Source organism: Rhinoderma darwinii, chromosome 7 (assembly GCF_050947455.1).
Source record: "Rhinoderma darwinii isolate aRhiDar2 chromosome 7, aRhiDar2.hap1, whole genome shotgun sequence".
Taxonomy (NCBI): Eukaryota; Metazoa; Chordata; class Amphibia; order Anura; family Rhinodermatidae; genus Rhinoderma; species Rhinoderma darwinii.
This window is the reverse complement of record NC_134693.1, coordinates 133481981-133495207: the sequence shown is the minus strand read 5'-3', so window position 1 is coordinate 133495207 and position 13227 is coordinate 133481981. Positions and strand designations below refer to the sequence as shown.

Genomic DNA, 13227 nt, shown 5'->3' with positions numbered 1-13227 from the left:
GATAGATAGATAGATAGATAGATAGATAGATAGAATATGATATAGATAGATAGATAGAATATGATATGGATAGATAGATAGATAGATAGATAGATAGATAGATAGATAGATAGATAGATAGATAGATAGATAGATAGATAGATAGATAGATAGATAGATAGATAGATAGATAGAATATGATATGGATAGATAGATAGATAGATAGATAGATAGATAGATAGATAGATAGATAGATAGATAGATAGATAGATAGATAGATAGATAGATAGATAGATAGATAGATAGATAGATAGATAGATGGATGGATAGATAGATAGAGATATGAGAGAGAGATAGATAGATAGATAGATAGAATATGATAGATAGATAGATAGATAGATAGATAGATAGATAGATAGATAGATAGATAGATAGATAGATAGAATATGATATAGATGGATGGATGGATATATTTAGTATATAGTTGAGTCTTTTAGAAACGGTCATTGCTGTTTTGTAAGCGTGCTGCCATCTTCCTCTGGTAATATTCTTTTTGAATGACCAGACCCACCCCGGCCAGAAGCACCGTGATACCCAAGACAACCGACAACACTGGCGCCAGGCTATAGTTGTGTCTCTCTGCTATTTGCTCCCCTACAGAAGAAAAATAACGCCATGGATTTAAAGAGAACCCGTCACCATTTCTGATACATGAATTTAAGTTATTGCTTCTACTCACTAGATCTGAACACGATTGGCCCCTGCGATAATCTGGCAGCGTCTGGTCCTTCCGTGCGGACATCACGTCTCAGTCTTGGGGTGATACAGCCTTGAGTGCAGCGATTCGGGGAGGTTGAGATGTGACAGATGATAACATTACAGGAAAGGTAAACTACATGGAAATGATTAAACTTAAACATGTGGAAAGTGAAGCGTTGCCGGCGCCGGTCTGTCATCTGGTGAACTTGTAAGGTAGAGTCTTGGTGGCACCTGAGAACAGAACAAACACATTTCTATTACAGTGACTATTTTAAATATGATCTGTCACCTCTCCTGACATGTTTATTACTATTAATACTTGTTTTGCCCATGAAATAACAATTCTGGAACATATTTTCTAAGACCTCTGCGTTGTGCTTTTCCTCTGTTATTACTCCTAGTAATGGATGAATAAATTGACAACTGGGCGTTACCATTGCCCTTGTCAAAGGGGCGTGTCCCTACAGTCTCACTATGTCAGCACTGATTGGACAGTGCCAGTCTGTGTAGGGACACACCCCCTACTGGTTACACCCTGTTGTCAATTTATTCATACATTTCTAGGAGGAATGACAGAGGAACGCCACAACGTAGAGTTCTTAGAAAAGAAGTTCTAGAATTATTATTTCATGCGGCATATAACTATTTACTAAAAGAGACATGTCAGGAGAGGCGACAGGTCCTCTTTCAGTAGCTTCTGTCTGTCTGTCTGTCTGTCTGTCTGTCTATCTCATATTTGTCTATTTGGTGCTGTTGAGACATCTGTCCCTAATTACCAAATTTACTCATTATTATCTACAGATGTAGAACTGTTCAGAATGTCAGACCAATTATACATGAGTTAGTAATTGGCTTACCTCATCATAATATTATAATGTGTTAATTTTTTTTTTTTCTAATTAAAACCAAATAGTGAAACATGATCTTATTTTTCTAATCTGTTTTTCGTTTTTTTGTAGCTGTTATGCAGAATTTTTATTCTATTTGCTGTATATGATTATAGGGTGCAGCCATCTTGCCTGAGCTGCTGTTAACGGCATTTAGGGATATGCTTTACAGCAGCCACATGAACCACAAGAACCTGTTTACAGGAGGGGACCCATTGACTTCTATGGGAGTTTTCTAGGCATGCTCTGTGACCTGTGCAGAGATACCTATTGTCAATGGTGGATAATGTGTTATCTATATATAGGAGTTACCTGTCAGTGTTATCCTGCCTATGATGATAATGAGATGACTGCTGAGAAGTGATCTCTACAGAACAGGAAGGGTCAGTCTATTCTGAATGGTGGATCCTGTGTTATATACTGTATATATAGTTGTTACCTGTCAGTGTAATCCTGCCTGTCATAATAATGAGATGACTGCTGAGAAGTGATCTCTACAGAACAGGAAGGGTCAGTCTATTGTGAATGGTTGATCCTGTGTTATCTATATATAGGTGTTATCTGTCAGTGTAATCCTTCCTGTGATGATCATGAGATGACTGCTGAGAAGTGATCTCTACAGAACAGGAAGGGTCAGTCTATTGTGAATGGTTGATCCTGTGTTATCTATATATAGGTGTTATCTGTCAGTGTAATCCTGCCTGTGATGATAATAAGGTGACTGCTGAGAAGTGATCTCTACAGAACAGGAAGGGTCAGTCTATTATGAATGGTGGATCCTGTATTATCTATATATAGGTGTTACTTGTCAGTGTAATCCTGCCTGGGACAATAATGAGATAACTGCTAAAAAAAAGTGATCTCTACAGATCAAGAAGGATCAGTCTATTATGAGGCCAGAGTTAAACTGCAAGATTTTAGTATTCTTTTTTAATATATGTAATGATGTGGGAAGTGAACAAAAAAAAAATCCCCAAAAATTCTTAAAAAATATTTTTAACATAAAAACTTGATTTAAGCACTAGGTCATTTTCTTATGACTCAGTCCCTTTGACACAGAATTATGCACAAATGATGATGCCCCCAAATTGTTCAGTGACCAACTCACCTCTTTCATGTCAGATAGATGCAGCAAAGATAATAGGAGCATAGATATTAGAGCCACAAGACTTGCCTGAACTCTGAGTAGTACATGTTTGCAGCTACCGCTAAATGAATGAATGGTCTTATAACCACTGGTTTCTCACCCATGGTGGATGACTTTGTATTCCTTATTTGTGTTCTCTAATGAAGGGGAAGCAATGAGGGTTTCTATGAATATCTGCAGCTCCTCATCTTCTGACTCAATCTGAAGCTCCACATGTAGATTGCTGTGTAGATCGACCTCATGAGGATACAGTGTAACCGGCTCAGTGAAGCTCTCGCTCTTGTAGAGTCTCATTGAGACGTTGTAATAACCTTTACAGATCACGTTGTTCACTTTAGGGTTAATAATCAATTCCAGGGACTTTTTACTCTCCATTTCACATCTCACTGGGATCTCAATACGGTGAACGTCAGTGTCAGGGATCGTTCCGTAGATGGTGTTAGCATAGAAGGTTCTCCCATCCTCGAACTGCAGAAAAAAGATGTTACATATTGTATTATGTACCGGTGTATTATCACAGCTTTACTCTGTCCCGCTTTCTCTTTTTCACTCCCTCTCTGGTAACCTGCTGCTTCCACTAGGGGGAGCTCACTGTATACAGAATTTTACAGCCCCCATTAGGAGCCTCCATCGCAGATTCAGTAATTTTTGTGCAGGAAAAATAGTGCTTTATGCATTCTGCGCTTTTGTTCCCGTGAAAATAAGGGCATCTTGGTAGATCCCGACAGACATCATTATAAGCCAATGGGGTCTGTTAGGTGCCACTAGTGCGAGGGATCCATCACAGTGTTTTGGCGTCCGTAATAGATGGAAGCCACAATGCAGATGTAAAAATGAGTTAAATTCTAACTGTGTAAATTCCTAGGCTGTGAGATTCCTCTAGTGGCGGCTGACAGACCATCTTTGCATAAATCAATAGTACAAGTGAATATAATAAACTTTACAATATATCTTGTAAGAGGTAATTGCCTCTTACTCCACTTATGAGCCATTTTTCTGCCACCTCCACCCACTGCCTCCGGCACTGATCATTTACTGTCAGTTTACTGCTGAAATACATCTAGACGGACTATCCGCTCACTGAGGGATTAGGTTACAGCTACCCATAGAAGTCTGTGGAGAAGGGAGCTGCTGAAGGCAGACACAGAGAAACTCTGCTACAGCTTTTAGTAAGTGTTCTATCTGGTCCCAGTGCTGGATTCACAGCTACACTGCTCATTACTGCTGTATAATGTCCTCTATGCTTCTGCTACTTCTGAGGGTGTGCTAAAGAGTGATAGGGGAGCAGGATCTCCTCTTCTCTCTGTGTGCTGTGTATAGGAGATATCATAGCAGTTAGTCTCCTCCACCTCTGGAGCTGAGCTCAGGGAAAACTGAGAATTAGAGAGAGACTACAGAGAGGAAAACTGGTAAAAAAAAATGCCATATACAAGTCATATAATGTCCAGAAGTGTTATTACTTATGTACACATATGAAAGCTTATTCTGAAAAGTCACCTGAGACAACAGGTACACTTTTACTCTATGGCTGTGTAAAGAGATGTAGAGGATTTAGAGCTCTATGTGTGAAAACAGGAGTCCCGATCCCTAGGAAAAAAAAAAATCCGAACTGATGCTGTAAATGAACATTAATTAAGTTGTAGTACATTTGGCGGAGCTCTCAGTGGTGAGTGAGATTTTTTTTAGAGTTTTCCTATGGGACCCTATAAATTTCTGTGTGTGCTCCAGGTGACAAGTGGAGCTGTTATTTGGGGGGGGGGGGGTGGGAATGAAATTTAAGATTTGGTAGAACTGTCCTTTTAATAGGAATGCTCATTATGCTTTTTCCAATGACAAGTTTCATGTCCGGTTTCCCCAGGATCAGTGTTTTCTATTTATTTTTTCACATGTAGCAGTGATCTTCACCAGAACTTGAGATCCGCATCCATTGAATGGTATTTTTACGAGAATGTTGAAGCCTTCCAGCTCCGCCTGGCACATAGGATCTTTGAGATGAATATCCAAAACTTCTAAGATGACGTCAGACACCAAGCTGAGAGGTAAAGTATATTCAGCACCCCCTGAGAGACAGCGCAGCCGACATCCTGTCTCTTGTGTTGGTTGAAGCACCGGGGGATCTGAAACAGAAGCAAAGGCGTTAAAGCCGCCAAAGTGTACGTGTTCTTCATGTAAAAGTTACAGCTTTGTGGACGTCATGCTTCTGTCTACCGTATGTGCTGGGTCGGACTGTCCCACCAGAGTACAAAGTCCTCCAAGTAGACCCAGGTTCTGACACCTGAGTGCCAAAGGTCCAGCAGAAGAGAAACCCCATTTGGAGCCAATCACTTGTGGTAGTGATTGAGATAGTAAAAAATATACTCAAGTCATGTAAATAGGATTGGGTCACCAGGACCTCCTGTTCTATACGGCAAGGGGGATGATAGTGTCAAGCAGTAGCTGAAAGGGGCCAAAATTTTATCTTGCTACGGGCTCCCTCGCTCTCTACATACACCACCGAGCCTAGAAGTTATGATGCATAGCCTTGGGCGAAAGTCAGGCCAATTAACATTATACATCCCACAAAAAACAAACAGTTCTGTTCATGATTTCTGGGCCCATTCTTCCTTTTGTGTTTGCTAAGGATGTGGTGAATGTATAGAGGGTGAGATGTATACAGCTTTACATTGTCCATGGGTAATAGGGATTGACCAAGCTGAGGAGGAGCCTCCTGTGATCCAAAATGTTCTCCTTTGCTGGCCTCTATGTTCTCCATGACTATAGTGTAACCCACCTCTTACCTGGATCTGGTAGACCATGGCCCATTGAATATCCATAAGAGACAGTAGATCCAATACCATAAACATAAAGTGTGAATGTGGAAGTTTCGTGATTTATGTCATGCTGCCCCTCAGTTTTTCCCAATGTGACTTGCCAACCTCTAAACCCATTCATTTCTTTCATGGTCATTGGGTAAGAACTTAGTGGTTTTCCATCCAGGTAGAACTTCGAGTCTGAAGATGCCTGAGAAACAATAAGGATGAAGTTGTCGTAGAAAGACTGTGTCACAAACTTGTAATATCTTCTTCCCAGTAATGATGGTGGGACGATGGTAATGAAAGGATCATACTGATATTTTATACCGGTTGAGTGAGATTCTTGGAGTAAATATGAGACCATAACGGGTTTGGTGGCATTGATGAGAAGTATTTTGTCTACAGTGATACGGACATGGGCACCTTCCTGTAGACTATGCTGAGTGGTACCTTCTGGGCTATCAATAGTCACAAGGGTATCAGGACTTCCTGCAAGTAGGTCAATGACATCTTGAGTATGGGTAAAGTATGGGAACACAGCAAAGACTTTTCCCCAGTTGTGGACAGGATGGAGCTGTTCAATAAGGGCGTCACAAGCAGAGTTACTTCCCTTATAACAGGTATGACCAGTGAAAACGGCAACTGGAGCTGAGGATGAGATTTTGGTTCCTGTGAGATCCAGAGAACTTCGGAACTGAATGACTTGTTGGATCCCAAGTGCCAACGAGAACGAATCTCCAGATTTGTAGGATTTCCCATTATATGTGATCAATCCCGAGACTCTTATTTGCACTTGGACTTCATGTTCAAATCCATTGGCCACTGCAAATTGTTTGCTGGTTCCCGAAACCTGTCCACTTACTTCCTTCCCAGGAGTAATTATATAATATTCCATACCCAAGTCTTCTTGTGGTAGGCAGGTCATGGCGTCAGCGGTGACCGTGGCTGTGTAAAATGCAAAAACAGATATGGCCACATCTGATACCACCAATACCACTTTGGAAGTGATGTCCTTCTCGGTGATCATATATGTGTAGTCCAGGGTCACCAGGCTACTACAGTCCTTGTCTACGTAGACCGTCTTGTTGAACATTGGCTGAGACACAGTCACCATGACTGTAGCGGCTTTATCACACGTCACGAGATACAGCTGGAAGGTTGTGTCTGAGTTTACAAGGATGTTTTGCATGAAAATAGTTATAAACTTTCTTTGGATTTGTCCTGGTAAGAAAGGATAAAACAAAAATCAGTGTAAGTTGAATAGAATCGGTAATACAGAATGATACATAGTATGTACGAGAACCGAAAACATCCTAATAACAAGAGTAGTTTTTAAATTAAAGGGATTGTCTACTTTGCACCACCCCTTTTAAGTGGTAGGTCTGGTGGCTTGCCGATCACAGGTGGTGCCAAGAGTATTAGCAGTCCTCCAGAGCATTATCAAATGCCATACTACAGGGGACTCAGAGCCAAACGATCAGCAAATAGGAAAAGTGGCTCAGGGCTTCCACCACTTAAAGGGACTATCCCGTCAGGACAACCCCTATGCATATGCCCTGTTAGGGCATATGGATACCATAGAGGTGGGCCCGCCACTTGGGACTCCTCTCTATTTCCCAGCTCAAAGAGCCGCTCTGTAAAAGCGGCTGCCGTTCTGTCAGACCTGACGCGTCCATGGATTATATGGACACCCATTTATTTGAATTGCTGGCGTGTAATGCTACATTCCTACTGCAGTGGCCGCTGCAGGGTAAATGTGTGTCAGGTCACGGCTTCCCCCGGCAATAACAGCTGACGCCAGGGCGAGAGAAGTATTCGGCACACAAAATGTAGTTTTTAAATTCTTCAGGTTTATTGTATTTGATGCCAGAGGCTTAGTGCGTGCAACGTTTTGGTCAGGAGACCTTCATCGGGCACTTAGTTTGGCGCCAAAACAAGCGGTTAGCCGCCATACAGACAGTAGCACCGAACACCTGGATGCACCAGGAACCAGTGGAACCAAGTGCCTGATGAAGGTCTCCTGACCAAAATGTTGCACGCACTAAGCCTCTGGCATCAAATACAATAAACCTAAAGAATTTAAAAACGACATTTTGTGTGCCGAATACTTCTTCAAATACGATTGGGTTGGGACCCTATTCGTGCACCTGCCTTGGTCCAGTGCATTCTGAACCACTTCCTGCCAGGGGGAGAGAAGCTGAATCGGTGATCAGCCGGGATCTTTTTGAAAAATGGTTGTCTTCATGGGACAACCCTTTAAGGGCCTTAATCCCCAAGTTTCCTTTAGTAGCTGTCTGCTCTAAACTTCTCTCCCTGGCAGCTTGTCCAGAACTTTGGTCATGGCACTAGCTTTGGTATTATGTGTTTATTTATATTCTATATTTATTTGAGCACTATATGGCACTTTTATGTGTTCACTATATGGCACTATTATGCAATGTATGGCACTACTATGCACTGTATGACAGCATTATGTACTGTATGGCACTATTATGCATGTATGGCACTATTATGCACTGTATGACATTATTATGTACTGTATGGCACTTATGTACTTTATGGCACTATTATACACTGTATGGCACTATTATGTACTTTATGGCAATATTATGCACTGTATGGCACTAGTATGCTTGTATGGCACTATTATGTACTGTATGGCATTATTATGCACTGTATTACACTAATATGCATGTATGACACTATGTACTGTATGGCACTATTATGTACTGTATGGCACTATTATATACTGTATGGCACTATTATGACGTGTATGGCACTATTATGTACTGTATGGCATTATTATGCACTGTATGGCACTATTATATACCGTATGGCATTATTATGCACCGTATGGCACTATTATGTACTGTATGGCAATATTATGCACTGTATGGCACGATTATATACTGTATGACACTACTATGTACCGTATGGCACTATTCTACAATGTACGGCACTATTGTGTACTGTATGGCACTATTATGTACTGTATGGCACTATTATGTACTGTATGGCAATATTATGCACTGTATGGCACGATTATATACTGTATGACACTACTATGTACCGTATGGCACTATTCTACAATGTACGGCACTATTGTGTACTGTATGGCACTATTATGTACTGTATGGCAGTAGTATGCTTGTATGGCACTATTATGCACTGTATGGCACTATTATGTACTGTATGGCACTATTATGACCTGTATGGCACGCTTATGTACTGTATAGCACTATTATATACTGTATGGGGCTATTATGCACTGTATTGCACTATTATATACTGTATGGCGCTATTATTCACTGTATGGCACTATTATTCACTGTATGTCACTATTATGCACTGTATGACACTTATGTACTGTATGGCTCTAGTATGCTTGTATGGCAGTATCACACAGCATTGTACAGAGGTATTATTGAGGCACTGGATGACCCTATTATTTGGACAGTATTATAAAATTACGCTGCCTGTAGCTGCAACTGTGAAGAGCTTAGAAGCTTATATGAAAATGTATACAACCGCCATTGAACGCAATAACAAATCCGTATGCTGTAAGCCCTTTAGCTCCCCCTAGTGGCAGCAACAGGCAGCCAGAATTTTTATCATTTAAATCTAGCTGTGTGAAGGAATGCAGATAATTTAGAGCTCTGTATAACATATAAATCTAATCATTACAGAATTTTGGGCAACCCTACACTTGAGGTTTCAATGTGTTTTTTTTCTCTGTGCTTATTGGGTCCAGATATGACATAAATGTGAATGAGACCACAAGATTTTGGGATTTGCTCTATATGTTGTGTGTTTTGCAAACGTTTTTGGCCATCAACGTCAATGATGAAAACAGATGCATTAAAGGGGTTGTCTCATCAGCTGATTTTGCGGGAGTAAGTCGTGGACAGCCAGGCATTTTTCCTGCAGCGGCCACTGAAGGGGAAATGTAGTATTACAAGGCGGTCATACGGCGTTCATGTAATATATGGACAGCCTCAGCTTGCCAGAATGGGAGTTGCTCATAAAGAGAAGTCCTCTTTTCTGGCTCAGAGAGAAGGTCCCGAGGGGGACACCCCACTCTATGATGTCCACACGCCCTTTCGTGATCAGTAAGGGTTCCAATGGTCAGATCTGCGCCAATCACATATTGATTACCTATCATCATATTCCATCTACATTACGGAACCCCTTTATTTGACAAGAACGTATTCAAGGATGTATACAGTGACGTTAATAAACACAATATACAATACCTGGTTTTAAACTGCATTTCTCAGATTGTAGAAGTGACGCAGCGGTGACATCTGCAGACATGAGAGAACACATTACGGACAGCAGACGAATATATTACCAATCTATACAGTCAAAGAGACATTTTCTTCAGTTTACCAGAAGACTACACAAGGTTTACTTATAGTCTATAACCATGGAGACACATAGGCCTGCACAGGAGCTGTATACATAAAACGGTAGGAGAATTTTTATGTGATGACTATATGCAAAGTTGAATTTTAGATGCATCGGAGAAATACATAAAGTGATTGCAAGAATCGACATACCCTTTAAGACTTCATATGAAAATACTAAAGATGCAAACTTACTGTGAACAAGACTCCAACCACAGAAGAGCAGAACAGTCCATGAGAGATTCATCTTGACTGCACATTCCTCGCGCTAAACCTCTTATATAAAGGAACCAGAGGTTAAAAACACTTCCGGTGTGGAATATTATTTTGGCACAATTTAGTTTTTCACAATTTTTTTTTGGGGTTGATTCATAAATTATATATTATAGCATGCGAAGACAACTCAGATTCTGTGAATCAGAACTATAGGAGCCCCATATGGGCAAATGGTCAGGGCCCCGGATTTCCCTATTATGTCTATTAACCTCCATCTTGTACTCTATTGCATATATACATTTGGTGGGCACCTAAGAAGACGGGTATATTTCTTCTCCAGCACAGTGACCCTCCAAATATGAAATGAAGGGGAATATTATGATCCTTATTCAGACCCTCAGACCCATACCCTCATCATTGACTTTATGATGACCAGCATTTATCCAGCCCCATGGGTCTTGCTATGGGTCCTTATGCTGCGGGTCCATTAGATGATGGTTTCTGTAGTCTTCTTAGCAGTAAGTTCTTGGTAAGATTGTGTCAATGCCTCCACTTGGAAATAAGATCTCTGCCATGTGGTGACACACAGACAGAACTCAGGACAATGACCCGGTCACTTAAAATAACTTTGAAAATATGTGGTTGTGTCTGGCAATAGTACAAGAAAATACTAACAGGAATTCTCCATAAAGTGAATAATACTTTTACTGCACTTATTTTTTTTCAAGTGGACCCTCAGAACCATTTATATGGGGGCTAAAATAAAAAGTCATGTAGCTATAGTAAGATCAAAAACCATCAGCCTAATAGAGTGCCCCCTACTGGTAGAGTAGATAAGTCTCTGTATGAAGCTCCTCTTCCTGGTCTCTGGGGGAGGGGGTGGTACTCTTCCTGGAGACTGTATTAGTCTATGGACACTATTCTGACTATTAACTCCTATACATTGCAGCTGCGAAAACACAAACACACGCCCGGTTGCACTGGTTATATAGACAATACAGGAAGGAAGCGCAGGCCACCAATATGGGCGCCTTTGAGAAAGCTTTTAAAGTAAAACAATATGAAATGTTAAATACTTTTGTGTCAAAAAAGACAAAAGTATAATAGGTATGATACCTTTATTGGCTAACCATAAAAGTTCTATATGCGGCTTTCAGAGCACAGAGGCCCCTTCTTCAGGCAGTAAAACAAAAAATTGATAAAAATAAAAAATAGATCAAGACCTAAATTTACAGAAAGAAAACAAGCAAAGCCCACAAACCCAATAATAATGATGTGTATAAGACATTATAGCAATGAATAAACATGTTCAGATTTTATCTACTCATCTTTATACCACAAGAGGGCGATATAGTACAGGCAATATGTCCAGATTCAAGGGAAAAATAGCAACAAAACCTGGCTTATGTTTTAAGCAAACAACTGAGATAATTAGATAGATAGATAGATAGATAGATAGATAGATAGATAGATAGATAGATAGATAGATAGATAGATAGATAGATAGATAGATAGATAGATAGATAGATAGATAGATAGATAGATAGATAGATATGAGATAGATAGATATGAGATAGATAGATAGATAGATAGATAGATAGATAGATAGATAGATAGATAGATAGATAGATAGATAGATAGATAGATAGATAGATAGATAGATAGAGAGATATGAGATAGATAGATAGATAGATAGATAGATAGATAGATAGATAGATAGATAGATAGATAGATAGATAGATAGATAGATAGAGAGATATGAGATAGATAGATAGATAGATAGATAGATAGATAGATAGATAGAGAGATATGAGATAGATAGATAGATAGATAGATACTTTTAATTTGAATGTAAGAATTGGATTTAAGTCAAAATTAGTGAAAAATAAGTAAAGCAAAACTCGTCAAAAACGGCCCGAAATTTCAATGGGAGGCAGGGGCCGTTTTCTCCCTCGAGCGGTAAAACCGCCTTGCGGGAGAAAGAATGGACATGCCCTATCTTTGGGCGTTTACGCCTCTGACCTCCCATTGACTTCAAAGGGAGGCAGAGAAAGCGTATTTCGCTGGGTTTTATGCCCGTGGCGCTCAATGGCTGCGGGCGAAAAACGCAGAGAAAATGTAGGCATGCAGGGAGAGGAAAATCTGCCTCAAACTTTCAAATAGAATTTTGAGGCAGAAATTCCGCCTGCAAAAAACTCTGCGTGAACATAGCCTAAGATTTCATTCACACTTGTGATTCAATTTTGCGGCTGCCAAGATCCATTATAGAATTAAATATAGCGCAGAACCAAACAAACTTTTGAACTAGGCACAGGTATATAATAAAACGGAATTACAGAAAGTAGCCATATGTACTCATCTGATCCTGGGTTACAGTTCCAAGATGCGTTACTTCTGATACGCCCAGACAGCGCTTTTTCCTTAGGACTACTGTCGAAGCCGTGAATAATTAGAAGACAGATGGTTTTGATCCTCCAAATTCTCTGGACCGGGCCCGGTCTAACCCATCTGCATCTGGTGTACCCCAAACGGATTTCTCAGGGGATCAATTCCAGCAGACAGACCTCCGATCAGAAGGTAAGCAGGGTCCGAGTAGGATCAGGATCATATCAAGCACTTTCTGTGTATCGTGTCCACCACATCGTGGTTGCTCAGGCAGGGTTGACGTCACTACCTGCTCCAAGCTTGTAATTAGCAATACAGCTGACGTATTTACAAAGTATCTTAAAGTATTACACCGCATTCCAAATGTTATTTTTCGCTGATTTTCCTAAATAGTCGCTGCAATGACAGTCAGTATAATCTTCAAGCATCAACCGTTGGAGTATAATGCAAATTTTATTGAACAAATCTCCTAATAACAGATTTTTTTTTAGAAGTAAAAAACTCAAAATGCTTCAAATTATTATGCACAACAGAGATCAAAACATTTTACAGGTTGTAAAGAGACTAAAATGGTCATTTGTTGAATTTGCAGCATCAGGAGGTCATATTTACAGAAATCAAAAGCTCTTTCAATCACCAAAAACGTAGCAGGCCAA

At 40.2% G+C, this 13227-nt stretch overlaps 2 protein-coding genes across 2 annotated transcripts in view; one reads left to right on the top strand and one right to left on the bottom strand.

Annotated features, from left to right (window-relative positions):
* The window catches only part of PRRT3 (proline rich transmembrane protein 3), a 296142-nt gene that overhangs the window by 202345 nt on the left and 80570 nt on the right, over positions 1–13227 (top strand). The window lies entirely within an intron of this gene.
* Positions 395–13227, bottom strand: part of LOC142657482 (uncharacterized) — a 30063-nt gene continuing 17230 nt past the window's right edge. Inside the window, exons 3-8 of the mRNA XM_075832518.1 lie at positions 9818–9868; positions 5550–6785; positions 4678–4889; positions 2873–3240; positions 719–969; positions 395–633 (exon numbers count right to left, since the gene is read on the bottom strand). Coding sequence (XP_075688633.1) covers positions 473–633; positions 719–969; positions 2873–3240; positions 4678–4889; positions 5550–6785; positions 9818–9868 — 2279 coding nt within the window. The 3' untranslated portion in view covers positions 395–472. The remainder of the gene's footprint in view (positions 634–718; positions 970–2872; positions 3241–4677; positions 4890–5549; positions 6786–9817; positions 9869–13227) is intronic.